Source organism: Phodopus roborovskii, unplaced genomic scaffold (genome assembly GCF_943737965.1).
Source record: "Phodopus roborovskii unplaced genomic scaffold, PHOROB, whole genome shotgun sequence".
Classification (NCBI taxonomy): domain Eukaryota; kingdom Metazoa; phylum Chordata; class Mammalia; order Rodentia; family Cricetidae; genus Phodopus; species Phodopus roborovskii.
This window is the reverse complement of record NW_026126459.1, coordinates 3,606,455-3,634,310: the sequence shown is the minus strand read 5'-3', so window position 1 is coordinate 3,634,310 and position 27,856 is coordinate 3,606,455. Positions and strand designations below refer to the sequence as shown.

Sequence of the window (27,856 nt, the reverse complement as noted above, 5' to 3'; positions counted from 1 at the left end):
GGAGGAGGCCTAAGCAGGAGAGTGGAGGGTATAGGAGCCAGTGCTAGAGGTACATGCCACCAAGAATTGCCTTTTTTAAAAGTTTAAAGTGTTTAGAAAGAAAAAAAAAAAAAAAGGCAAAAATTCTATATAAAAAAATCTCTTCATATATAAAATCCTGAAGAAGGTGCAAGGTAAGACCCAGTGCGAGGGACGAGCTCAGATCCGCAGTGTGTGTGTGTGTGTGTGTGTGTGTGTGTGTGGTGTGTGCTCATGCATGTGTTAGCAAGTATGAGTGCACATGTGGGGGGGGGGAAGCTTGGCTTCTGACTTCTGTAAGAGAAGGAGGGTGGCTGGTCCTCCGGGGCTGGAGGATCCTCACTGAGCTGAACCACAGGGACCTGGAAGGCAAGAGTGACCACTGAGCACTGGAAAGGCAGGCCTCAGGCTTTGGCCTGCCAGTGTAGGCCAAGCCAAAGTACCAGTGAAACTGCCCACAGCTGCAGGCCCCACAGATGAACCAGAGCCACTTCTATAGGCTGCTTTGCACAAGGGGTGGTCATATGCCTTAGGAAGTCTACTCTAGTCAGGACAAGGAGGTAGACAGGCCATGTCATGTCATGTCACGTCATACATCATGTCACATCATATCACTTCAAAGCCCTCTGAAGGAGAGCAGCTCTAGGTCAGCACTGGCTGTGGCACAAAGCTTGGGGTCTAGGGGAGAGTTTGGGTTATGTCCAGGGCCCATGAGCCTATGGAAGGGCAGACTACTGGCACGGTTACCATGATAGTGGCTAAGATGCAGGGCTGTGGGATCCTGACCCATGTGTTATCACCTTAGGATAAACATACGCAGGCTGACACAGCAGACTTCGGACTGTCTTATGGTCATGACAACTCCCTTGTAGCCAGTACCACCACAATGACACTTACAGAAAGAGAAATGGGCCAGGGAAAGGCAGGGCTGGCCCATCAAGCCGCATGCAAGTGATCACAGGATTGCACTGCAGGGTCTCCACCCACCTCTACTCAGCCGAGCTGTTTCTCACAGCCTCCTTCTCCTGCAGGGCAGCCATGGCCAGGCGCAGGTGCTCCTTTAGCTGCTCGATCTCGCGCTCTGACTGTGTCTTGATGTGGTTCAGCTCCACATAGACATCCTGGTACTTCCCCGTAAAGCGCTTGTCCTGGGCACAGAGGAAGCCCTGAGGGCTGGAGCCTGTAGCACCCGCGCCTCACCCCCTTGCTGTTAGCACAGAAGGCCAGGTTCCCCCAGTGATGGGGGCTCCACTGTCCTTCCTCCCCACTAAAGGGGTGGCAGTTAGGGCCTGAGGAGGTGAAGCCTTTGTTCGTGATCATAGTGAAGTAGGAGAGCCCCAGGAAGGCATGCCTGGGGCTCTGGTCTTTCAGTGGGTTTTCTCTGCCTGTTCTCCAAGCACAGACAGTGTACTCCTGGCTCATACTTCAGAGCCACACATCCACAGCTTGATGAGGGCAGGAACGAGCCAATGTCTGTACAGAACTGGGTTGGCTTCCCAACTCCTAGCAACACTTGAAGTCAACCCACAGCCAGGCTGGGATAGCTGTTCTGTTCACAGCTATATTCCTGGCACCTACTAGGTGCTCAATAATAATGAATGGCCTTGAATGTCGGAAAGCAAGTGTGACCTTGGGTGAGTCATACCCCTCTCTCTTCTCACGCTTGTCTGGGATGGGATATTGAGGCCTATGTGGAAGGCCCAGGGAGAGGATAGGGCTGATGGTGGCTGGCTCAGGGAGACACATGGCTCACACCCAACCCCACAGCTGTTGCTGCCTACCTTGTGCATCACCTGGAGCTCATCCCGGAGGCACTGCACCTCCTTTTTCAGGTACTGGAGTTCGTTCTCTTTTACTCTCAGAAGCACCTAGGGACACATGTGCAGGGCTGAGCCAGGACCACAGGCCAAGGCTACCAGATCTATATTGCTCTGCAACCTGGCATCTCAACCCCCACTGAGAGGCCCTGTATCCTACAGTCTACTGACCCAGGAAGTCCCCCGCCTCTGTTCTCCTTTTTGTCACTCTTATATTGGGAAGCTGCTACTTCAGCTACAGAGTAACACAGTACCAGACCTAGGCACTAGGGTCGAGGGGGTTGACAGGAGACTGTGTTATGACCCTACTGTGAACGGTAGCTATGTGACTGCAGCAGGACTACCCCCTCTGAACTCTGAGGAGCAGAGCTATTGACATGTGGGGTGCATAAACTCAGCTGAGCAGCAGAAAAGCCTTTAGACTCCAGACTGGTGATCTACTGCCCATTTCTAGTCCCAGCTTCCATACCAATAGCTGGGTAACCTTCAGGAAGTCCATTAACTTCTGTTTCTTCATTGGTTTAATGCAGACAGTAGCAATGCTTGACTAAGAAGCTCAATGGAAGAGAACAGTCAAAGGGCTCAGAACTTCTAGGTACAGAGGCAGGCCTTATAGCAGTGGCTCTCAGCCTGTGGGTCTTGAACCCTTTGAGTGTTGAACTAACCCTTTCATAGAGGTGGCCTAAGACCCTCCTACATATCAGATATTTGCATTATGATTCATTACTAGCAAAATTATTGTTATGAAATAGCAATGAAAATAATTTTATGGTCGGGGTGGGGGTTACCCCAACATGAGGTACTGTGTTTTGGTTTTGTTTTGTTTTTCAAGACACTGTTTCTCTGGCTGTCCTGAAACTCCACTCACCACCATGCCCAACATGCTAGCTGTTTTATATTTAAGTTATTAGGACTCACAAAGGCAGAGTGACTGAGCATGGTCACACACCAGGTAGATGACACGACTGGATCAAAGGCTGGAACTCTGACTTAGCCTGGAATTCTATCCCAAAGTTTTGAGTGGCACTTGCAGGTGACACCCAGCTCGCTAGGGAACTTCCATTCAGGTCCTGGAGCCAGGGGTTGCCTGGCACAGGGGAGGGCAAGGCAGAAGAGGGGAAGCCGTTTACCTCCAGCTCGCAAGAGCTCCTCTCATTGCTGCGCCCACAGCTGTTGCCTGTGCCCTTCGAGGCGATGAAGCTGCGCAGACGGTCGATCTCCTCCGACAGGTGGGAGTGCAGCTCCTGAGAGAATAGGATGGTCAGAGTGGGAACATCAGACCCATCATTGCCCAGTCGCAGCCTCCGGGGGCGCCAGTGTACCTGATTGTGGCGCAGCAACTCCTGGCCCTCCTGCTGGCAGCGGAGCAGGGTGTGCTCACGCTCCTCTGCCTGCTGTGTCAGGGCGCCGATCTCCAGGCACTTCTGGGAGTACCTCTCAGACAGCACCTGAAGCTCCCGTTTCAATGCCTCTATGTCCAACCTAGGAGCACAGGATGGGACAAACACGGACCCCGTGGACTCTCTAGCCACTGCTTGGCCTGGAGTCACAGCATTGTTGGTTGGAGATATCTGTGGTTTTGAACTCAGACCATTGTAGCTGTGGGCTGGTAGCAGTCTCTCTGGTCTGCAGGGGTTTCTTCCGGAGGGTGAGCTCAGGGACCACCTCTCACCACCATAGCCCAGGCACCACAAAAGTACTGGGGCAGGGAGTCACCCTAGTGGTCAAGAGCAGCACTGCAACCCAGCTCTAGGAGACACTAAAGAGGCACACAGGCCAGGACCTGGGTCCTGAAGACCGGTATGTCCTCTGCTAAGGCTCCTCAGCAAAGTCCTAGTCACATCTATCAGGGCAAGTGGTGCTCCTGGCTCAGAGGCAAACCCACCCCAGATCCCAGACCCTGCTGCCATCTTACTGGTGTTGCTTCCTAAGGCCATCTGGACCCTGTTGGAGACTCTGTGTTTTGCTCAGCTCCCGGCTCAGCTCTTCTTGATATGCCTTCTTCATGGCTTCAATGGCTAGGAGCAGAACAGACAGGCAGAGGGCAAGTTAGAAAGGTATCCACACAAATTCCATTTGTACTGGTGCAGACAGGGCCAGAGGGGTGCAAACACTATGGCTGGAGCTGTACCCTGAACCCAGTGGCTTTGGGTGAAGTGGTCAACTTCTCTGGGTCCTCTTTGAAGTAATCCTGTGTGATGGGCTCACCTGGGATCATATGTTAATATCTAACCACTGGTATCTCCTACTAGTGGTTTCTAGCTAGCCTTACACAGTGCTTCACACCATCTCTGTAGTGGCTAGAGGGCCATCCATCAAGGCCTATTTGTCCTGCCTGGAGAGTAAGAGCCAAGCGCTGGCTCCTGTTAGCTATTTAATGGGGAGCTCCCAAGAACCCAGCATTTCCCCCATATTGCACAGAGCAGGGTAAAGAATATGCAAGCCTCCAGCTTTGGATTTATCCACAATTTCGAACTGCAACACCTCTGAATATTGGGGGGATCTCATTCCTCCTCGATGGCAGTCCCTACCATGCAGGGATACAAAGCTGTTAGTAGTCTGTTATTTAACACAGTGACATTTCCATCAAGTTCAAGTTCACTGTAGAATCTCTGGTGTTAGATCACTGAGTGATGCCTGCATCCTGTTGAGGAGGGGTGGCTACTCTAGGCTGCCAGCCAGGTGGGTCTGCCCTGAAACATGAACACAGCCCAAGACTTGGGGGAAGTGACCATGTAGACTTGAGCACAGGGAACATTTGGCTAGTATCGGCAAGATGCACGCTCCAGGTCACATGACCTCATTCATGACTTTGCAAAGCCAGAGGGGCTGCCCAGGATATGCCAGGCATACACAGCAAGTGTGTACTTGACAGAAGAGGTGGATAGAATTTGTCTGTCTTGGGTGTTTCCTGTTCTGGGCTTGGGAAAAGTGAGGCAGTTCAGCACCCCGCTTTGCAATCAGAATATCAGCTCTAGGCTCAAAGCATAGCTCTGTCATATCCAAGCTGTGCCATTCGGGACAAGTCACTAACCTCTCTGGGGTCCAGCTTCCTTACTCCCTGGATACCATGAACACTCAGGTTGCTCCCATGAGAAATGTGTGGGAACAGAGAGGTATGTATACACTGCCAGTGGGGCAAAGGTCACAACCACTCCTTGAGCATCTCAGGGTCTGACCAAGTACCTAGACAGGATAGGCTAGCTGATTGGTAGTATGTGGCTTGAGGTACCCCTCAATGTCTACAGAACCCAAGGAAGAAAAGTCACAACCCAGGGAGGGGAGGTCTTTTACTGCCTCACTTCCTTCTTTTCAAGCTGGACCACAGGTAACTTCTAGGGCTTCCAATCCCTACTGACTGCTTCCTTGAAGTCCTTACTTAAGTGGCTTCTCAGTTCACTGTGGAAGCACCAGGCCCTGCCCATGGTGCATCCTTGGTCCTCACCTGAGGCTGTAGCAGCCGTCTCCTCCGCCAGGAGCCACTCCTTCTCTTGCTGCAGCCGCTGCAGCTCTCGCTCATGGTGCCGCTGCAGCTGCTCCATCACCTGGCGGTGTGAGGACTCCATCTCTGCCAGGCTGCGCTCACAGGCTTCCTGTGGGCCAGAGGCCAGGGAGGTCATGAGGCTGCTCCCTCTGGCTGAGCTAGAAGCCCTTCCAGGCTACAAGCCTCAGTGCAAGCCTGCCCAGGGCTAGGCTCATGTCCCTGCTCTGAAATGTGGCACCATGAATGAGTCCATACCTGTCTCCACTGCCACCCAACCCTCCTCAGCCACTAACTTCATAAGCCCTCTTTCTGCTTCAAACCTTGCAATGATAGCCCATTTGCAGGATAAAGTCTGGCTCCCACAACTCTGTCTCTGCCTAACCCATTACTATCAAGCAACCTCATAGTTATAAAAGCAGTTCTTGGGATGGTGAAACGGCTCAGTGGTAAAGGCACTTGCCGTGTAAACCTGAGAATGCAAGAACTAACTCCATGAAGCTGTGTTGATTTCCACATGCCATGCATGTATTCACCCCCTTCAATAATAACAACTTAGGAAAACCAACAAACACTATTCTTTTGCCTGCAGTGGGAACACTTCTCTTCTGGGAAACTCACTTTCCTCCACAGCCCATCTTAAACATCTTTCTAGTTCTGCCTCTGGGAAGCCTCATCCCTGCCTCCCAAGGGCCTGTTTCTCTGGGGACACAATAGCCTGGAGACAAGGTACATCAGACCCAGCTTAGGCCTGGAATGCAGGCCAGGGTTAAGTCACATGGTAGGACCTTAGTAAATGAGCTGGAACTGTTGATGTCGTAAAAATGGTTTTGTAGACAAGACAGTAAGTAGATAGACCCATGTCTACTGTTGGAGTGCCTACTGTGCCTGATGTGTATGGGCAGTTTGGGGTCATCATCATCTTTTTGATACAGGGACTTGCTATGTAGCCAGGTTGGCCTTGAACTCACAACATTCCTGCCTCAGCGTCCTGAGTACTTGGGATTATAGAGGCATCATTGCATATATTTTTTTTTTTTTTGGTAGCTCTAACCTTTGCCTGGGCAGCTCCACTCCTAGGAACAAACATCCCACTACCTGTGTATAATGACTAAGGCACAAGTGGGTTCCCTGAGTCAGTGATGGGGTCTAAGCCTGCAAAGGACAATAGGCAACTGTCGGAGGGCAGGGATGCCATATGGACTGCTGTGGAATGTAAGATGACTCCTGACAATATTCATGAATGCAAAACAGGCCACTGCCTGCTTAGCTCAGGTATGCAAAAACACAAAAAGTGCTGGAAGGATATTGTGGCAGGCTGGATAACAGCTCTCCAAGGATATCCATATATGACTTGGGACTGCCTTGGTCTGTGAAAAAAGAAATTAAAGCTTCTAACCAGCTGCCACTAGGAGCAGAAGACTGTCCTAGACAAGCTGGTGTCCTGAGGAATGAATGTGGGTAGGGTGGGGTGGGGTGGGCGACAGAAGATAAACATCTGGAGACATGACCAGGAGAGGAGAGTTACAGCGAGTGAAAAGCTTTGAAATGAAGGGAACATAGGTGAGAAACAGGCAAGGAGCCCATGACCCCACCTGCAGCCTAGGAAAGGAGTGTGGTCCAGGCCACCCACCCTCACTCACTTAGTCTGTGCTGGGTTTCATCAAGATGATTGTCAAGTCTGCGTTATTGACCCAGCTGTTGGTAGTAATTTGTCCCCTTGACCACAGGAAGTTGATCTAGACATATGCAATGGTGGGCAGAGGGACACATGGGGCTGGGAGCAGCATCAGGGCTCATTTCTTAACATTTTTAAAAATCGTAGTGTTCTACCTGTATGCATGCCTGTGCACCAAAAGAGGGCACCACGTTTCATTATAGATGGTTGTGAGCCACCATGTGGTTGTTGGGAATTGAACTTACAACCCCTGGAAGAGAAGCCAGTGTGTGCTCTTAACCCATCTTCTTACATTTTTTTAGGGGTGGGGTGCATACATGCCACAGTACACTCATGGTGGAGGTCCAAGTTTCCTTCTATCATGTGGGTTCCTGGGATGGAACTCAAGGCTTCAGGCTTAGAGGCAAGTGTCTTTACTGACTGAGTCATTTGGATGGGTGGCCCTAGTGGGTTCATTTTTAACCTTTTAAACTTTGCAGTGGAACCCAGAGCCTTGAGTATGCCAGGTGAGAGCTCTACCATTGAGCTACAACCCCAGCCCATCGTTTTTTTTTTTGTTTGTTTGTTTGTTTTGTTTTGCTTCTGTTTTTTCTTAAGACAAGGTCTTGGTCTAAGACCTTATTTAGCCTCTAGCTAAAGCTGGCCTTGAATTTACCATCTGGCCTCAGCTGCCCAAATGCTGGGTCATGCACCACGTCTGGTGTCTTCATTACTTTAAAAAATGTAAATGTGGTTCTTGTTTGTTTTTTATTATTTTTTTGTTTTGTTTTGTTGAGACAGGGTTTCTCTGTGTATCTCTGGCTATCCTGGAATTCATTCTGTAGATCAGGCTGGCCTTGAAGTCACAAAGATCTTCCTGCCTCAGCCTCCTGAGTGCTGGGATTAAAGGTATATGCCACCCCTGACAACATCCCAAGCTGCAGGTTAGCCAAGGCTACATAATGGAACTTGGTCTCAAAAGAAAATAGGGATGTGCAGAGATATGAATCAGGGTTAACACTTCCTGCTCTTCCAGGAGACCCAGGTCAGGTGGCTTACCCAACAGAACTTTAGCTCCAGGAGTTCAGAAACTCTTTTTTGACCTTGGTGGGTACACACACACACACACACACACACACACACACACACACACACACACACACACACACAAATCTAAAAAAGGAAAAGAGAGACCAGGCAGGTGTGGTGGTGCACACCTTTAATCCTAGCACTCAGGAGGCAAAGGCAGGCAGATCTCTGTGAGTTCCAGGATAGCCAGGGCTACATAGAGAGACTCTGCCTCAAAACAAAACAAAATAAAAATCAAACAACAATAACAACAAAAAATAGCATCCAGTCTCCACATCAGCAGACACACACATGTGCATGTCACATGAATAAAAGAAAAAAAAAACCATTTTAGGTCACTAAAATGGGCTGGGTCAGGGAAGAAACTAAGGTACATAAGGCCACATAAAGGAATACAGTCCTCCCCCATCAAAACCCCCACCTCCTTCTGCAGCCTCTCCCCACTGTAGGCTTACATACAGTGGGGAGAGGCTGGATCTGCGTATGAGTGGGGGAAACGCCTGTCCTGCTGGGCCTTTGCTCTTGTCCTCTGACTCTCCCCTTACAGAGGAGGCCACATAAGGAGTAGAGATGAGCCACCACTCTCCATGCTTCACCTGTAAGCCTCAGCCTCCATCAGAGGCCTCGTAAGGACCTCCTGAGAGGCTCACTGGGTAGAAGGGCTACTGGGTACAGTGCTCCAAATCTGTGGAGAACTCAGCAACAAGGGGGTGAGGGCCAGCTAGGTGTCAACTGTGACCTATCTTCCTTAGTGCCCAAGATAACACCGGCCACTTCTCTGCCTTGTCACCAAGGGAGAGAAAGAAGTGCTGGTGACCCTATGGCATCAGCTGGAGTGTGCTTCTCCCATAGCTACTTTAGTGCTGTAACAGGTCCTACGCTGAAAGACAGGCCGGCACTCGGCCTGGGAGAGCACACTGGGGAATTGCTTCTGCAGCAGTCACCTCTCCAGGGTCAGCTGAGTTTCCAACCACCTCCTCCCCCACCTGAGAGGGACGGGTGACTTAGTCCCTCTTCCCTCTTGTGTCTGCCATCCCAGCCATCACTGTTTCCTGGGCACTTCCATGTCGTCTCTTAACACCCCAGTCCTACCTGCCCCCTCCCCTGCCCCAGAGATGGAGTACTGGCAAGCTTTGGAAGTGCCCAACGGGACAGAAGAGGACCAGAAAGCAAAAGCTCCGGGCCTGCCTATAGTTCAAAGGTCACACCACAATTCTGGGCCTCAGGTTTCTCACCGAGGTCCTTAGGAGCCATAGTAGTGCTTTTAAATTTTCAGTTGAGTAACACAAGCTTTTTCTAAAATGAACTCTGAAGTTGCTTCTAATAGCAAACAGAGCAAACACAGAGCAAACACAGCTGCTCTGACTCCAGCAAGTGGACCCTCCCAGAGAAGTGTTCCCAGTTCCACTCAGTGACCCCAGGCTGTAGCCTAGCCTCCGTGCCACGCCCCACCCAGGGCAGGACCTAATGACACTGGGCCACTTCCACCTTCCCTTAGCCCAAGTAGCCCAGGAGAGACTCCTCAACACTGTCCCAAACCCCTGCTCTTTCAACTGACCTCCCCACCCACAACTCAGCAGTAGCTGGCCTCTGCTGGTGTGGCAGTCCAACACCAGGACCCCAAAGGCTCCCTTGCCCTTCCAAGCCCCAGTCACCAGGGCCTAAAATCGCCCTTCAGACCTCTGCCAATCTGTTCTCAGCCAGTCTTGTCCTTTCCTCTTATTCAGTGAACTCCAAGATCACCTTGTGTGTCTCTGGAGAATTCTCAACATCTTCAGCTTATCCTTGGGGGCTCTACTGTAGGTACTGATAAGCTTCCTACCTTCCAACATAGCAAATATCCCATTTGCCACTATAACTCAGAGGACGTGACCATCAGGGTGCTTTTCAAGAACCTGCTCATGTCAACCCCCTGAGATCCCAGCATTCTCTCCTCCTCCTGGCACTGGTAGGTCTGGTAGGACTATAGACAGCTGACTACCAAATTATTCAGAATTCTGTGACTCCACTGTTAAGCCAAAGTACTTTTAAAAAATTAAACACATATAATTATAATGAATTACACTAAAAAAATAAAGGAGATCATGAAGGTTAGTGTTAATTATCAACTAGATAGATCTGGAGTCACCTAGACAAGGAGCCTCCAAACTGACTGTGAGGGATTATTTATGGCCGTGCCTGAGTGGAATTGTCTTATTAGTCTACCTGAGGTAGAGAGCTACCATAAAGGAAAGTAGTACTATCAAGCTGGGGTCCTAGACTGCACAAATGTAGTAAAGTGGCTGAGCACAGCATTTACCTCTATCCCCTGGCTATGGGTGCCATGTGACAGCTTCTTCCGAGTCTTGTTACCATGACTTTTTGTTCTGACAGACCCAGAGCCCAAATAAGCCCTTTCTCCCTTAGGTTGCTTTTGTCAGGATATTTTATCACAGCCATAGAAAGTAACAAGATAGAAAATGTCAAGGCTGATGCTTAACATGCGTGCCCCCCCTCATGTGTTTATATTGGGTGTGTACTCTGACCTTGCACCAGCACAGCAGAAACCCATCCCAAGCCCACAGCCTTTGGACCATGGCTTTGACATCAGCCACAGGGGGAGGCTCACACCATGGAAACTGCTCAGTGCCATAAACTGGGACTCAGTTTATCTTTATCGCTTATACAGAACCAAAATGGTGAGCGATTCTGACTAAATTATTCTCAGTCTCAGCAGAAAGCCGGCATTCAGTTCAGTAAAGAGTTTGCTTACAACATTGATCTTGAGAAGTTTTGATGTCTTTTCCTCTTACTCATTAGCATAAAAATATCACTCAACACACATGAGAACCACCTGTTTGTTAATCAACTGTGGCCACAAGTATAAGGAGTAGTCATTAAAGCAGTCTGAGAAATATCCATTTCTATATGGAATTCACAATAAAAAGGATTATATACTTTATTTGTACATTTTATATATACTAAACAACCTTTTATAATTTATAATAAATATATGCACACACACAAGTTTTTTCTAGTGAGCTAATTGTCCATTGTGAGAACCAAAATCACTCCCAGACATAGACAACTGGCCCCAGGGAACAGTCTTTTCCCAGGGAGGACAAAGTTACCTAGAGGGAGAAAGCCACCCTCCCTTGTTGAGAACTGCTGTCTCAAGCAAACTCCCGAGGGCAAACTAGAGGCTCCCAAGTCCCACAGACCTCCTTGGTAGGCAGGGAAAGCCTCTCCCTGTATTTAGAGAGTGATGCCCAGGGTTACTGGCTCCCCACTTCCCCAGTGGTGCAGGGAGGAGGTCCAAGTGCAGAGTGTCACACGGGGACTCACACACAGGCTCTGCAGTCAGCTGGACCCATGCTCAAATCCCACCTCAGGCGGGTCACATACCCTCTCAGAGCTCAGTGGCCTTGTCTGTAAAATGGGCACAGTGATCATGCCCACCAGCTGTGGGAAGATTAAATGACATGATGTGTAGCAAATGCCTGGCATGATTCTCACACACAGAAAAGGTTCCCCAAACACAGCTGCTCTCTGACAACACAGCAACCAGAAACCTGCCCCCACCCCACAAAGCAGTCCCTCAGCCTTACCTGTGAGATATAGCCTGGAGGAACATGGCTGTTCTCCTGGGACCTGGGGAAATTCTGAGGAGCTTCTCCTCGGAGCCGCCATGCTTCTAGCTGGGCACGAAGGGACTGGACCTGGGACACAGGAAGAGGTCAATGGGTGAACGAGTGTCCTGAGATGGGAAGGGTGCTGGTGGGAGGCCAGGAGCCCACAGGTACTACCTCCACATGGCTAGAAGCCCAGTTTCCTCAGCGTGTTTAGTAATAGTTCTGGTTTGGAGAAGGGGCAGGAGCCCCAGGGAGAGGTACAGACATGGGACTTTGTGGCTGAGTCCAGGATAGCTATGTCAATGACCCAGATCAGCTTTGACCCAGAGGTGACCAGACAAGGTTGGGAATAGCACACTGTAGACAGATATCCATCATCCCATGATTGTAATGGGGGGACACCCTCTGCACCACACTTTCCACGTGTGTAAAATATAGCAGGTCCAATGTCATGGAGGGCAAAGAGGAGCCTAACAAAGTCACACAGAAAAAAGCCTGTTCTTCACCACTCCTCATGTCTCTTCCCTGTGGCTAAGGACAGAACAAAGACAAAGCCATACAAAAACAAAACCAACTCTAAGTACTAGGGGAAACAGCCCCCTATGAGGACTGTCATTGGTAGGTCAAATATTGGGGTGAGCTCCTCACCACTGTAGGGCTGCAAGGCTGATGTCAGGCCATGCACATTGATACTACAGGGGGGCTGATGGGGAGAGAGGCCTACCTCCTTCTCCAGAGCCTCATGGCTGTCACTGGGGGTCCCCCGACGCTCACTATGGCCTTGGTTGAGCAGGGCAGTGAGTGGCACTCGCTTATTCTCCCGCAGGGGCAGCTTTTCCAATTCCTGCCACTTCTTTTCAATCTCCTCACTGAGCCGGCTCTGCTGGTCATCAGTCAGGGGGGCACCAAGGCCCCTTCGAGGCCCATCACCACTGGGAGTCTCTGGGGTCCTGCTGTCCGTGGACTCAAACCACTTGCGTCTTTCCTCAGAGCGGTGTGCCAGGTCCCGCTCCAGATCCTCCTGCTTGGTTGGGCGCTCAGGAGTGGAGCGGGTCAGAGTGCGCACACGCTGTGGGGAACTTGGGGTTAATGGAGAGAGCTCCACATAATCCAGTGACTGCCGTGATCCATCCACTCTGCGAGGGCCACCCCGGCCAATAACCTCAGAGCCTGTCCGCTGCTCCCCTATCTTCTGGGAGCCCTTCTGGGTACCATAGCCATGCAGCGTATTTTCCTTATTGCAGTCTGAGAGCCTAGGACGTCAGCAGAGCCATGTCAGGGAAGAATCTCTGCCCACTCCAGCTTACAGAAACACTTTCGTAGGGTTACTTATTCTCTGCCAAGGACTGATATGAACCTGAGTGAGCAAGCAGTCGTGACTAGAGGTGGAGAACTCACACCTCATTATTATCAGACCATGGGAGGACCCTAGGGAGGTCATCTACCAGCAGATTCCCTCTCATGGTCCCAGTTACTGTATCTGGAACAAGGGACAGCAATACCATACGTGGCATGGATGTGGGGCTCAGTGTGTAAAGCAAATGGGAGAGCTTTTGCAAATGCTGATGCACGCATTAGTACAGACATAAAACAGCAACAAAAATGTACAAGAGGCTGAAGAGATGGCTCAGAAGTTCAGAGTTTGGCTCCTGGAACTCATATGGCACTTCACAACCCAGGGGACCTGATACATACCCCTGATACATACCCCTGATACAACCCAGGGGACCTCCATGGGCACTGCATACATGGGTGCACATACATACATACATACAAGCAACACAGTCACAAACATTCCCAGCATTCTCTGCAGCAATGATCATATTCTGGTGGTTGGGGGCTGGTGGGGTAGATAGAAGCAACTCCCTCTAAAGGGCCTCCTCAGCAATTCAGCTGTGCTTTCTGATCTGATGGCCAAGCTGTGAGCTAAGGGCTGCTAAGCTGTGCACCAGGCCTATACTAACACTTCTGGGTCAATACTGCAAAGATTCCAGCCTACATACCAAACAGCCCAACAGCACGGTTCTGCAGAATTCACCAAGAGCCCTGGACACATGCCTATTGTATAGATATGATTACTTTGTTTTGGAATGGATTTTCATTTATTGTATACTTGGCTTTGGAATGGATTTTCATTTATTGATACAATTTAAGGTCAATTTTGTGATATGTATATTTCTCCTCTTGTTTATATAGCTCATTTAGATATGTAATGTATAATTTAGTACAGATTATAGATAGTTACCTATGATAGTCAGAACTTATAGTTAAGTTAGTTAGGATTTCTAGATATATAGAGATGTATTTGAGATGGATAGGCATTCTTCAAACCTTTCAAAGACCTACAGAATATGGCATTTAAAATGGTTTAGGGTTTTTCTTGACAGTGAGACATAACTGCTCCTGGCAGTACCACTGCATCAGAAAGGAAGATGGACATTGAAGAAACGTGTTATGAAGTTTACTTCCAATATGGCAAGACTAGCCATTTGGACAAGATACTGCTCTTGTCTGGACTGTTTGACTTTATGCTGCATAAACTGGACATGCAGGACCCACAGAAACGTGACTGCTGATTCAAGATGGACATTGCTGCAGAGTTCCTGCTTCATGGAAGAGTCTGCCAGACAGTCTGCAGGACACAGAGAAAAGTGACTGACAAACTGTCAATACAAGAAGACAGTTTAAAGTTTCCTGCTTTGCTGAAGAGTCTGCCAGACACAGTATGGCCTATGGGCTGAAGATGGAAGATTACAGAAGAACTTCAGGTGACTGACAAGGCAAGATGTCTCTGTCATTTCTAGAGTTTATATACTATCCTTCTGTTGTCTTTGAAGGAGTTGAAGACTTATAGTTATGGTTATAGTTTTCCTTAGTAAGGATTAAAAATAAGTTACATACAGGACGTTAGACTCACAAAGATAGAATAGATGATGGAATATTTTCTTAAATCTTAGTAAATGTTAATCGACTAAATACTGTTAACTGTGATTCTTACTTGATAACTGTTGTGTAATATATTTTGCTATGTTAAGGTTAAAACCGTTCTTTTTATTTAGACAGAAAAGAGGAGATGATGGGAGATGCCATTATGTATATATGTTTCTCATACTGGTTAATGAATAAAGCACTGTTGGCCAATAGGAAAGGAAGAGGGACTAGGAGACAAGGAGGAAAGAGGAAGTAGTAAGGAGGAGTCAAGATGGAGAGTCTGGAGAAGGCAGAACCGCCAGCCGCCTCTCCCTGGTAAGGCCATGTGGAAATACATAGAAATGGGTTAATACTTAAGACAAAGCTAGCCAATAAGAAACTAGTACCTGGCCAACAGCATTATATCTATACAAAGTCTCTGTGCGTTATTTGGAGCTGGTGCAGCGGCGGGTGGAAAAACCATACCCTTACACATGCCTGCAAAGGTGCAGACATAATATCCAACATGACAGATGAGGAATCTGAAATGCAGACGGGAAAGCCTCTGGCCTATGGCTGAACAACCAGGGTAGAGCCAGGCTTGGGGAGTCATGCTTATGTCTCTAACACCACACTTCCTTCCTTCCGTCAAGCGGCAGCAGCAGCTTTGAGCTTTAGCTCCCCATACACAATAACAAACAGCCCTCCCCTTCACCATGGCAGCTGGAGATTGCTGTGTGCAGAGGCCATGATACCTAGCAGACAGAAGAGCCAACTTTGCCTTTCAAGCCTCTTGTCTAAACGACCAAGACCTTTCCCAGCTTTTAGAATGTAAGGGGACCTAATGAGGTAGCAGGCCAAACCCTAAGTTTTCAATGGATTCTGGATGGCCAAGAGCATGTACTGCTAGAGGAACTGAGCCCCTGAAGGTACAGCCACTGGGCCCTTGGGTAAGTACTCAGAACCCCATTCAGGGACACAGCACTGTCACTACCCCCAGGACCCAGCCCAAGACATACTTGGTGACATCGGGGGCTGAAGCTGGACGCACAGTCTTCCTGAGAGCCTCAATCCAGTTCCTCCGGATGCCCGAGGTCATAGCCGACAAGGTATAAATGGCATCTTTGGTCTGCAAGGGTACTACATGTAGCTTGCCACACGGCCAGCCCTGTGTTCCCTCCCCTTGTGGAAGTGATCCTTCTTTCCCAGGAGAGTATATAAGGCCAAGTGGACAGAGGGTACGAAACCCTTCTGCCAGCCTGTGGAAGTACCTCGCATCAGACCTCCCTAGACACATTAAGTATGGACATCAGCATTGCTGATTGGCTGACCATGGACTGAAGGCAAGTGAGTAAGTGGGGCCAACACATGCCCAGGGACCCAGGTTACACCCTCGACCTCCCAGATCTGCAAGCAGCCTCACATGGATCTGGAAGCCATAGTTGCGCTGTACTGCATACTCAGTGACGTCTGTGCAGGAGTGCAGGTCGATCTCCCCATCCAGTTCATCTGCCTAAAAAACAAGAGGATTCGCCATGGTCTACATGGGCCCTGAGGAGCCCCACTCCGCAGACCCCAACTATGGGCCCCGTATTTTCTAGGACCCAACCATGGGTCCCCATTTTCTAGGGCCCACCCACCCATCCAGGTACCTCACCTCCTCGGCAGTGGAATCCCTGTAATATTTGAGGCTTGAATCCGTCAGCACAAACCAATGCTTTTTCCACTGTGAAGGAGGAGATGGTAAGAGAAGGAGCCTGTGTGTACTTGTCCTATCCCTTACTCCCATTCTTACAGTTGAGGGGTGTGAAGGGAGTCACAGATCAGAAAGGCAGATCTGAAGCCAAGCAGACAATGGCTATGAACTAGCCCTTCTAGATAACTGCCTTCTGTGGCCCCAGTAGGCCACCTTTCCTTGGCTTGCTGGCACCCCCATGTTACTGTTTTTGTAATTTTTTTGAGACAGGGTCCCATGTAACTCAGGCTGGCTTTCAATCTGTGATGTAGCTAGGATAACCAAGATATGTATGGGTACATGTGCCATTGTGTGTGTGGGTCAGAAGACAACTCTGTGGAGAGGGTTTGCCTTTCCTTCACCGGTATCCTCCCTGGATTCCAGGAATCAACTGGAATCAACTCAGGTCACCAGGCTTGTTGTGGCAAGTGCTTTACCAGCTAACCTGTCTTGGCCTGACCCTGAACTTCTGATCATTTAGCTTTCACCTCCTGAGTCCTAGAATTATAGGCATGCGCCATCATGCTTGGATTATGTAATGCTGGGGATTGAACCCAGTGGTCATGCCTGGCAGGCAACCATTCTATCAACTAAAGTATTCTCGGCCTATTCCAGCACCCTCTGAAGACATCAAAGCTTGGCATTTGCCTTCCTCCAGTGAAGATGAGGGAAGGGGCAGGGCTCTGAGAGGTTAAATGCCTAGCAAGTCAGTGACTAAGTTGGTCCTGACCTCTGCAAGTCTTTTTCCATATGCCCACTGGGTTGACACAGGGTCAAAGAGGAAGATCTCTCAGACAGAAGTGTGGAAAGAGGCCTGGGGCAGGCATCCCACTGTGAGAATGCGCTGGTGTACCCGCACATTTGTGATTCTGCAATTTGAGTGTCCCTGCCATGCCTCTCGAGTTAAGCCATGAGGGAAAGGAACAGGCAGACAAATCTCCCACACCAACCTCAGCCTCCCCCAGGCTCTTGCCACTTTACTGGAAGGCCAGTTGGGATCAGCCCACTGTGGGATCAGTGTCTCACAGTCTAGGCTCTCCTGACACCACCAACCCTGTGGGTGCTATTTTGTGTTTTTGTTCCTTAAGGACATGATAAGGTTTCTAGCACTTGAGGTGATGCTTTCTACTTCCTTTCATGTGGTCTCTCCTCTGAGAAACAGGGTTTAGCACCAAAAACCCAGACTATGAGTGAGGCCTTAGGCCTTGCTATGTGCCCTTCAGCCAGTGTTGCCACTTCCCCAGTCTTCAGTGTTCTGACTGTACAGTGGGGATGGTAAGAAGTCCCTAGGCTTCGGGTCACAATGGAGGCATCGATTCCTTATGTGTCTCTTCTGGCATGTGGCACAGGATCTTGGGAACAATTCAAAGAGGCCAATCATTTAGAACAACCTTGCCAGCTGGGCTGTAGTATCATACGCCTTTAATCCCAGCACTCAGGAGGTAGGGGCAGGTGGATCTCTATAAGTTCAAGGCCAGCCTGGTCTATGGAACAAGTTCCAGAACAAGCTCCAAATCTACAGAGAAACCCTGTATTGAAAAATAAACAAACAAACAAACACCAATCTTGCCCCTGAAGTGGACCAAGGTACCATTTGAAACCTCAACTACATCTGCAGTGTGGAAACAGTTTCTGGGTCTTCTAGATCAACTCTGCCACTATTTGCAACAGAAGCTGGATGGAGCACTGAAGGCCTAAAAACCAGAGTCTAGGCTTGGGCTGCCCAAGGAATCACTTTGCCTGAAAGAGGTCTCACTCTTGTAGGCTTGACTCCCATCTGTGCACAAGGAACTGGGCTGGCTACACTCCTGAGGACCTAACAGTTTGGACATTCCAAAACCCTATGAAAGAACATGAGTTGAGGCCAGTTCTGGGTGGGGCCCTTAATCCTTCTACCCTCTAGAGACCTTAGGAGGGGAGGCCAGGAAGGGGTCACTGGCAGGGTGCCAGGCCTTGTGTGAGCCTGGAGAGCAGCCACTAAGGGATGTCGAGCGGGCAGCAGGGACAGAAGGCTGCTGGCTGCGGGGAATAAAGCGCGTGGGCAGGAAACACAATGCAATTCCCCTTGGCTCTGAGCCTTGACCGGCATGCGGGCTGCACACAGATCTGAGCCACAGGCACACGCAGGCGGAGTAGGCAAGGAGCCAGCTTAGCTCCCAGCCTCCAGCCTGTCTGGCAGCTAACAAAGCAGAGCTAGTGAATGGTACTGCCTCAGGTATTCCCAAGGACAGACACATTAGACTAGATGGAAGGAAAGAAGGAAGGAAGGGAGGGACGGAGGGAGGGAGGGAGGGAGGGAGGAAAGAAGGGAAGGAGGGCAGTGAGTTCCCAGCAGGCAATAGAGGCTTCTGGCCCCCTCAACACAGTGACTGTTTTCCACTTTGTCCATCATTTGCATGTCACAGAGCTGGTGACTGAGGCTGTGATTTCATCTGCCTGTGCTCTGTGCCCCACTCTGTACCCCAGTGTCTGGAAATCTGTACAACTCAGATTCCTAGCTATTGATGGCACGAGGAAGGACAGCCAACATGGTCCTGTGCTCCTGCAGAGCTGGGACGACCTGGAGTATGCACAGTAGGGAGGCTCCACCCATCCACTCAGGTGTTAAAACAGATGAGGAAGCTGATAGCCAGCAAACTGTCCCTCCTGAGTTCCTACTAAACCTGGCCTCCCTTTTCCCTGGACCAGAAATCTGACCCCTTTGGGGTTCCCATCTGGCCTTCACCTTGGATCCCATGCCTAGCCCAAGGGCCTTTCCACATAAGCCCTGCATATTAGCCCAGGCCAACCTCTCCCCTCCAGCCCAGCCTCTTACCTCTCCAAGCTCATCCAAGATTGACATCCATCCCTTCTTGAAGTTGAGAAGATCGGGCTATAGGTGGATGAAAAGGCCAACAGTTAGACTCATCAGGAAAACCAAATGGGCTGCTAGGAGGGACTGTGACAGTCATCTTGCCCTAGACCTGTGACACTGAGGTCCTGGAAGACAAATTAAGAGGGCAAAGGACTCAGAGAACTTTCCCCCAAACCAGGCAGTACCAAGCAGGCTCCCAACCACTGAGACAGCCTTGGCCCTTTCCCCAGCATCTTCTGAGAGCCAAGACGTTGGGCTAAGTGGCTAAGACACACACCCAAGATGTCCAAGCTCCCTGGCCCCACCCCAGATGAAGAGAGAGGACACAGAAGGAACTTTGCCTATGAAGAGAGCCCTAGGAAGTCCAGAGGGTAACCCTGAAGAAACAGCCTAGCAAATGTTCCAGTTCTCTTCAACAAGATCCAGGTGGACTATACCAACACAACCTAATTCTCTATCCAAGCTGTCATTGGTCCTCCCACCAAATCTGCCTTCCCTCATCTCCTAGAGACCCTGAAGTGTTGAGCCAGGCCCAGGCTGAGGGCAGATGGCCTCTTTCCCCTAGGTCTCCTTGGACAGGCCATGGCACCTCAATCCTGGCAAGCCCTACCTGGCAGGTCCTACCCAGGGAGACATAGCCCTGGAGTTGTGCGGCCCCCAGCTGCAACATGTTCCACGGGAAGGCTGTAGCTAGTTCTATCTGACCAGGTCTATAGGAGGCGGTTCATCCTGATCTGCCCATCTGGAGGGTATCGTCCCACTGACCCTCCCTGACATGGGGGCCCTTGCCTATTTAGGTCTCTGTCCTTCAGTAGCCTTAGCTCCTGCCCACTGTCAGGGAAGGGAATAAGACAAGACAAACAGGCTGGCAGGGAAGAGATGCCACCTGTTGTCATGGCTCTGAGCCCACCTATCAGAGCCTGCATCAAGTGAGCCTCACGGAGCCAAGGTGTCTGGTTTCCTGAAAGGAGTCAGTGAAATAGTGCAGTGGTGGGGCTGTGGCAGCAACAGCTAGGAACCAGAGCCACCTGACCTGGCCATCTTTCCTCTAGAGAACCCCATTTTCCTCAGGCAGAGTGGTCTCAGGCCAGTAGTTTGAATGCCTAGAGCATCCACAGCCATGGTCGGGGCTCCCTCACCCTGCACACCTGTCTGGGGGAGGAGGAGGGCTATGCACCAAACCCGGAAACCCTGGGGCTGTGTTTGTCCTGTTTGCTTTCTATTCTGTCAAACTGACTTGAATCTATGACAAGGCAACCCAGGATGATCCCCAACTAAGACTGGAGATAGCGACTAACCATATCTGGCCCCACTTCTCCTCAGCATGGACCTCCCACTCCCACAGCCCCAGGATGGGAGGAGAGGCCTAGTCACAACAGTGTATAAATATCTCCCACCTTCCTGTCATAAATTCCTGTGCTTTGGGGCAGATCTCCTGACCCCAAACTGGCCCCAAGGAGCCAAAAGTTAGGGCAAGGTCTGTGGAGCTGGCACCATGAGGCTGACCCAAAAGAGAAGGCCCCCAGGCACAGTGACAGACAGGGACCCAGAGAGCTGCTTTAGAAGTGAAGTGACAGGGCCACCTCCCTTCCTCATATGCACAGTCCCCTCTAGGCTCTGGCTCAAATGTGCCCCATGACTAGGGCTCTGCCCCAGCCACTGCAGTCTTCCAAGGAGAATGAATGTACTGTAGTCAGAACAGCTCCAAGTATTTCAGGTCTGGTGTGACCTAGCATGGCAACTTTAGGGAGAGAAGACCAGCAAAGTGAGGGTTTGATCTTTCTGGGAGGGGAAACTATGAGCAGGATCTGACAAGAGCTAGAGAGGTTCAGTCAGAGAAGCATGTGCCACAGAAACACAAGGGCCTGAGTTTGGACCCCCAACACCCTCGTAACCCTATAATCCTAGTTCGGGAGGGTGGAGGAAGAGCCCTGGGGTTTGCCGGTCAGCCAACCTAGCTAAACTAGAAAGCTACAGATTCACTGAGAGTTCCTGTCTTAAAAAAATAAGGTGGAGGGCAATATACACAAAGTCAACTTCTAGCTTACAGATGTAGGTATACGTGCACACACAGGCATGCACATACATACACACACAAAACTGAATCTGGTGGGCAGTGGTGGCAAATGCCTTTAATCCAGTATTTGAGAGGCAGAGGTAGGTGGATCTTTGTGAGTTTGAGGCCATCCTGGTCTACAGAGTGAGTTTTAGGACAGCCAAAGCTACACAGAGAAACCCAGTCATGCAAAATAAAATATAATAAGGTGGGATGCACATACCCAAAGTCAACCTTTAGCTTCCTCCAGATGTAGGTGTACACCCACACACAGGCACACACAGGCACACAGAGGCGCACGCACACACACACACACACACACACACACACACACACACACAAATAAAACTGATCTGACAAGCTGCATCCAGAGAGCTGCCACCTCCCCAGCTCCTTGGGCTCAGCTGCCCATTCTCCACCAGGAAGATCAGTGTGAGGAACACCCACAGGCTCTCATGCCCTCCTCCCCAACCAGTACCACAGGTCATTCCTGCCTGTCATCTCAGCCACAGCTTCAGCCCCTTCTAAGCACTTACCTTTACAGGGATCCTTTCAGTGGGGTCACGAAACACCTTAATCTCTCCTAGCAATCTGGCCTGCCCCCACCTATTTATCCCAACTATTCCACCATCCTGTGAACAGATCCCCAACACACAGTGACAACTCCCAAAATCCTTTACACCTGCCATGTCCTCAAAATGAAATACTAAGTACTCTTCTCTACTGACCAAGCCAAGTCCCTACTCAGGCCTTCAGACCTGCCTAACTGTACCCATCATCGGAGGCCTCTTCTCAAAACTTACCCCATACCACCTGCCTACTGCACCCAGCCACCTCCCACATCTAGTTGCATTAGGATTGCTGAAAGCACTTTGGTTTCCCCTCTAGGTGGGCTGATTAAGATCCAGTACAGGACACACCTTTAATCCCAGCACTCAGGAGGCAAAGACAGGTGGATCTCTGTGAGTTTGAGGCCAGCATGGTCTACACAGTTCCAGGATATCCAAGAATACACAGAGAAACCCTGTCTCAAAATAACAACAATAAAAGATCTAGATGGGCTCAGAGTCGGAAGGAAAGAAGGAAAGAAGGAAGGAAGGAAAAGGACTCTTTTTAAAGGTACCCAGTACTGTTCTAGGACAAGATATCAGCTGTGAACAAGAGCTGTGGCCTTGCCCTGGTGGGAGAGCTTGGGAGACAGCCAGTAAACATGCAGAACAGAATAAGTATATAATTTGATGCCCAGCAGTGGCTGCAGAATGAGGCTCCTTAACAAAGTTTCACCAGAATGAGGCAAGATGTGAAAGAGGCTCTGTACTCCAAGTCAGCCCAGATCTACCAGCTACCTGAAGCCTCTTACCCAGCCAGCTCTTGGCCACTGCTCTGCACAGAACACTCAGCTGTGGGTAGTGGGTGGTATGGGGGTGGTGTGTGTCAGGGAGATGGGCTGCAGACATGAAGAGTATGAAGGCTAGGAGAACCTGGAACAGGCTCAAGTCTGAATGGTACCCAGGACAAGCCCAGTGAGCTCTGTGAATAGTGACCACAAGCCTATTCCCTGCTCAAAACCGTTCATGGATGCTCACTGCTCCTGGCTCAAGCTGTGGTCCTTTCTCAGACCTCTTCTCTAAGCTTCCAGCAGCCCTGAGATGGCCATTATCCTTTATCAACACACCCCTTCCTCCACAGTCCATCACTGTCTGACAAAGTCATGTAATCAGAGGACAACTCCCTCAGGAAGCCCTCTTCCCGCCAGCAGGGATGCCATACCTCTCCTTCAGGATACAGAAACACATGTGGCGCTTAGCAGACTCACTCTTACTTAGCACGTGCTTCCTGGGAGTGGCAATTGCGTACACTTCTTATCTCTCCCCAGAAAGCAAACCGAGGAGGGCCAGGATATAAATTTTGGCACAGCCAAGGCCAAACTGCATCATCAGGGCTATACTATACTTCACTCCTGTGCACCTCGGTTTCCCCAACTCTATGACAGGGACAGTATCATCAACCTTAAAAGGATCAATCTGGTACTATGCAAGCGTCCAGTTTAGGATTTGGCAGATACCCAGTAGGCCAGGCAACCACCTCCCCCTATCTCAGGACACTGACTCAACTCCTCCCCCAACATCCCTCTGCTCAATAACAGGGAAGGGGAGACTGCTGAGGCCAGGAAAGGCCAGTAGGGAGGTGGCAGGATGTGAGGAGGCTGAGGAAGTCCAGGCAATAGAGCCAGGTCATATCTCTCTCTCTCTCTCTCTCTCTCTCTCTCTCTCTCTCTCTCTCTCAGAGAGCAGGGGCCCCACAGGCCACGCCCCCACCCCAGCAGCACAGCCCACCTCTCACCAGGCCTACCCTTGCGCATGTGCATGCACACCCTGTTCATCCTCCTCCCAACACCAGGAGGACCAGACTCCCAGAGCCTGTCTGGGGCACTAGTCAGAAATCAAAACCAGCCCCCCCCCCCATTCCAGAACATCATGGCCAGGTGCTCAGACAGACCTGGAAAAGAGGCTATTTCTTCTTTTACATTCAGGACACCTCACCAGTGCCCTTCCCCAAGCCTTAGTTCACTTGGCTGTGAAATGGGGAGAACAGTGCTCTTAACTGTGAGATTCCATAGGATGATCAGGGCATAGACATTGATTGACAAAACTTGGTAAAGGCCATCTCCAAGAGAAACTGAAACTTCTGACCCCGCCCAAGTCCCCAGCGCCCAACGCCATGAGGACTCAGTTTCAGCTGCCCCCAGGAGGGGGTCTCTCAACCGTGGGTTGGGGTGGGGCCGAACCCCCAAAACTCTGGCTAGAACATGGGCTGAACAGCCATCACAGTCCAGGCCAGGTCAGCACGACCCATCCAAGCCCCGGAGCACCTCTTCCCAGGCCCAAGCCAAGCAGCCTGGGGGGAGTTGGGCTTCCACCAAGGGGGCTGGCAGGCAGGGGGTGAGGGAAGTGTCGCCCTGAGTCTGTCAGTGACGAGTGCCCTCCACCGCACGGGTTCCATGGGGGAAGGAGGGCAGGGGACCGGGGGAGGGGGAACAAGTCTAGACCGAGCTGCCCGGCACTCAACTCTCGGCCTCGCTAGGTCCGAGCTGGGGCCACTCACCGTCATGGCGGCGCCCCGGGACGTTGCTGGGCACTCTCGGGCCGGGCTCCGCAGCGCACCCAGCCCGCCGCCCCTCTCGGCCGCCGGCCGCCTCAGCTCCAGCCCTTCCCTTCCCCGGAGCTGCCCCGGCCCCTTCCATCCGCCCATAAAACTTTTTTTTTTTTCAAACTTCCTGGGAGGACCCGGGTGAACCAATGGGAGACCTGGAAGTCAGAGCAAACAGAGGCGGGGGCGGAGGGAGGACCAATAGGAATATGGGCTGGGCCGGGGGCGGGGCCTGCACGACAGGGCGGGCGGATGGGGCGGCGGGCCGGGAGGGCCGACTCCGGCCGACAACTTGCAGGAAGGAAGGGCCTGCGTGCAGGTGACTCTGCCGGCGACACCGCAGAGGCGGGGCGGGGCAGTCTGATCTCACGGCTGGGGCGTAGAGCCTAAGTCCCCCCGTCCGAATGATGGATACACCCGACCTTGGCGCCTGAGTTGCAAGGCAAACGGAGTACAGCACCCAGTACTAACGATTCAGTGAACCCCACTTGTTACCTACGGAGTTAGCATTTCGTTCTCCCCACAGACGTTAGAAGGGGGCTCATTTGTTTCTGTTTTACTCACGGGAGTGCAGTGGTTCAAAGATGGACCTATTTGCCCGTCCGAGGTCTCACGGGGTGAGGGTGAGAGAAACGAGGCAGAGAGAATTCTATCAAGTAAGCTGCGCACAAAATGAGGTCCGGAGTTGTAGATAGAAAGGGAGAGGGCTTTTGCGAAATCTCCCACAAGGGACTTTCCGTTAAGAAGCTCTGGGTTCTCGGGTGTGAGTGTGCACCTGTTGCTCATGTTCCCAGCTCCCTTGTCAATGTGTTGTATTTTCTTTGCCTGCGGAAGCTCATCGTGGTCCTACAGGTGAGGAGGGACCTTGGTGGAATTTGCAACTGATTGTACCAGAAGCTTGTGTGGCAGTAGCGGTTCAACCTCACAGAGTAAAATGAGTTGATGCAATGACCCATGAGTGTTAACCAAGTCAAGAAACTAAAACAACTTCTCCATTTCTAGTTAGCTACCCTTAGGTGTGGACCAGGGGGCCTGGATTATCTGCAGCTTCAGATATTTTGCCATCTTGATTTGGAGTTCAAAGGCATTGCTCTTGCTGGGCATACTGGTATAGGCTGAGGGAGAGGGTGAGGCAAGAAGATCAAGAGTTCCAATCCAGGCTGAGCAACATATGTAATTCTAGGCTAATCTGAGCCCCAGCTACATAGCAAGACCCTGTCAACAAAACAAACAGAAAAAAAACATGGGAGTATAGCTCTGTGACCCCAGCACTTGGGAGACAGAGTCAGGAGGATCATGATAAGTAGTGATCTGAAGGCTAGACTGAGCTACATATCAAGACCTGTCTCAGAAAGAAATAAATGTGTATTATTGTATACTATAATTACAATGCTACTCTGATTCTTTGCCTATTTCACAGATAAGGATTCAGAGGCCCAGCAAGCTGAGTTTTTCCCCTAGCAACCCTGTTGACGTCTCCTCACAGTGACACACAGATCTACATGTTAAGTTAACTTACTGTAGACATTGGCCTTTTGATACCGATATGCTTCCCCCCAACCCCACCCACACTCCTCAATGATTAGCAGCCCTTGGAGAGTGAGTTAGAAGAAACCCCCTACTGCTGCCAGGTGGCTAGGCACAGAAAGCACCAGCCTTTTGGCTCCTGGCCACTGAGAGTTACCTTCTGGTCACCTCAACCCAGGGACCAGAGTGATGATGATCAGTTCAGCACACTGGTTTCTGCCAAGTCAGCATCCCTTATAACCTGCCTGGATCTACCCTAAATTTTAAACATGCTTCTTCCATGTGAAAGACACAATGCTGGACTCCTGGAATCCTCTGGAAGGGCAGACCTTTGTACTCTAGACTACCTTGTTTGGAACACTTCCCTTCCTGCTTTCTGTATGCCCATGTACACACACACACACACACACACACACACACACACACACACACACACAGTTTTCTCTCCTGCTACCTCACAAAAAGATGCCTGGAAAATTCTCTTCACCCTTCAAGCCTCAGTCTAAACAGAGCCACATATTCCAGCCAGACTTAGAAACTCACTGCTCAAAGCTCCTGCCCCTCACCTAGTGCTCCTGTCATCCAGCAGGGCCAGGGACATAGCTAAGTGATATAGCCTGGCACACACAAAGTTCTGGGTTCCCTCTCCAGCATTTGGGGAGGGGGGTCTTTGCCCTGTATACCCTGCATCTGACCCCTCATCCAGTGCTCCCTGCATCTGCTTCCTTGCCTATAACTCCTTCTGCCCACCCTTTTGCCTAATATTCCCTGTCTCCCTTTTCCTTATCTTTCTACATCTTGCTCCTCACTTAGTGCCCCCCATATGTGACTCCATGCCCCATGTTCCCCGAATCCCTGTCTTTATCAAATGCTCCCTGTATCTGACCCCTTGTTAATGTTCCCTGCATTTGCCTGCCCCTCTGCTACAGTGCCATTTACCCAGGTGCCTGTCACAGTATTTGCCTCCATGTGCTCCCTGTGGGCAATAATGGAGCTTGTCTTTCTCTATTTTTGAGGCCAGTGGAGGGCTTTAGCCTGCAGAATACCCTCAGTAAGCATTGATTAACTGAATGAATATACAAACATAGGGATCACAGCTCACCCTAGCAGAAGAGAGGTGCAGAGCTTCAGGGACCCAGAAGTGACTTTTGCTGGCAAAGACTGCAGCCACCATACTTCAAGAATATTCAGTGCTGAGTCACATCTCTCCTGAGGACTCTAAGGTATGACTTGGGGAAGGAGACAGTGGCCCAGAGCACACAGCCTGGTCTGAGTAGAGCTAGAATTCCAGCAATCTTCAGAGAGGCTCCAGGCAGTTCTGTCTCTGGCATTTACAATTCTAGTCCCCAGATAAAAAGATCATTGCCCTTGACTCACTAAGCCTCAACCACCATATGTCTGTTAGGGAATATACCTGGGTAACTAAGGGTAGCTATGGGCTTCCAGATGGTTCTTTGAGGTCAGTGACACAGGGTGGGGTTGTAAATATTCAATGCTCTGATCAGCCAGAGCAGGGTTTGCATCTCAGATGCACCCATGTGTGACATGGAACAAGAGACTTCACTTCCTTATTAGTATGTGGGCAACATGAACCTAATGGTCCTTGAGAAGGGGACCAAACACAGTCAGGCATACCCTGCGTGGGACATGGGGCTGGGGAGTTCAGCAGGCACACAATAATCGTTGGTAGTGTAGAGAATGTGCACAGACAAGGCAGTCTGGAGTACAAAGGTCTGCCCTTCCAGGGGATTCCGGGAGTTCAGAAGCGCACCTGCTATCATAATCCCCACTTCTCTCACCCTCTCTCCACCAAGACCTTCCCTGCTGCTCCTCCCACCTCCGCTGTGTGTTGGTGACCTTTAGTTAGTTTGATAAGGCAAATCCTGCCCATGGCTTGAAGGACCACTGCACCCAGGTAGCCATATTTGCTTGGCTGCCTTGGGTGCCCCTG

General features: G+C 50.5%; 1 protein-coding gene across 1 annotated transcript; it reads right to left on the bottom strand.

Annotated features, from left to right (window-relative positions):
• Window positions 1-123: 123 nt before the first annotated feature.
• LOC127225768 (TRIO and F-actin-binding protein) lies at window positions 124-24,495 on the bottom strand. The gene is made up of 14 exons (XM_051189350.1): window positions 24,334-24,495; window positions 19,134-19,190; window positions 16,241-16,309; window positions 16,007-16,096; window positions 15,603-15,712; window positions 12,398-12,926; window positions 11,650-11,760; window positions 5,281-5,428; window positions 3,751-3,853; window positions 3,158-3,317; window positions 2,966-3,079; window positions 1,800-1,886; window positions 1,006-1,166; window positions 124-380 (listed from the first exon to the last, which is right to left on the bottom strand). Exons 1-13 carry the CDS (start codon window positions 24,478-24,480, stop codon window positions 1,008-1,010), a joined length of 1,884 nt encoding a protein of 627 aa, XP_051045307.1. The 5' UTR covers window positions 24,481-24,495; the 3' UTR covers window positions 124-380; window positions 1,006-1,007.
• Between the last annotated feature and the right edge of the window lie 3,361 nt (window positions 24,496-27,856).

Coding starts and splice junctions, on each gene's coding strand:
- LOC127225768 (XM_051189350.1), bottom strand. CDS start 24,480: ATGGGCGGATGGAAGGGGCCGGGGCAGCTCCGGGGAAGGGAAGGGCTG. Junction 16,310..19,133: donor TCTTGGATGAGCTTGGAGAG/GTAAGAGGCTGG, acceptor CCTCCTTCACAG/TGGAAAAAGCATTGGTTTGT. Junction 3,854..5,280: donor GACGGCTGCTACAGCCTCAG/GTGAGGACCAAG, acceptor TTCTGCTCCTAG/CCATTGAAGCCATGAAGAAG.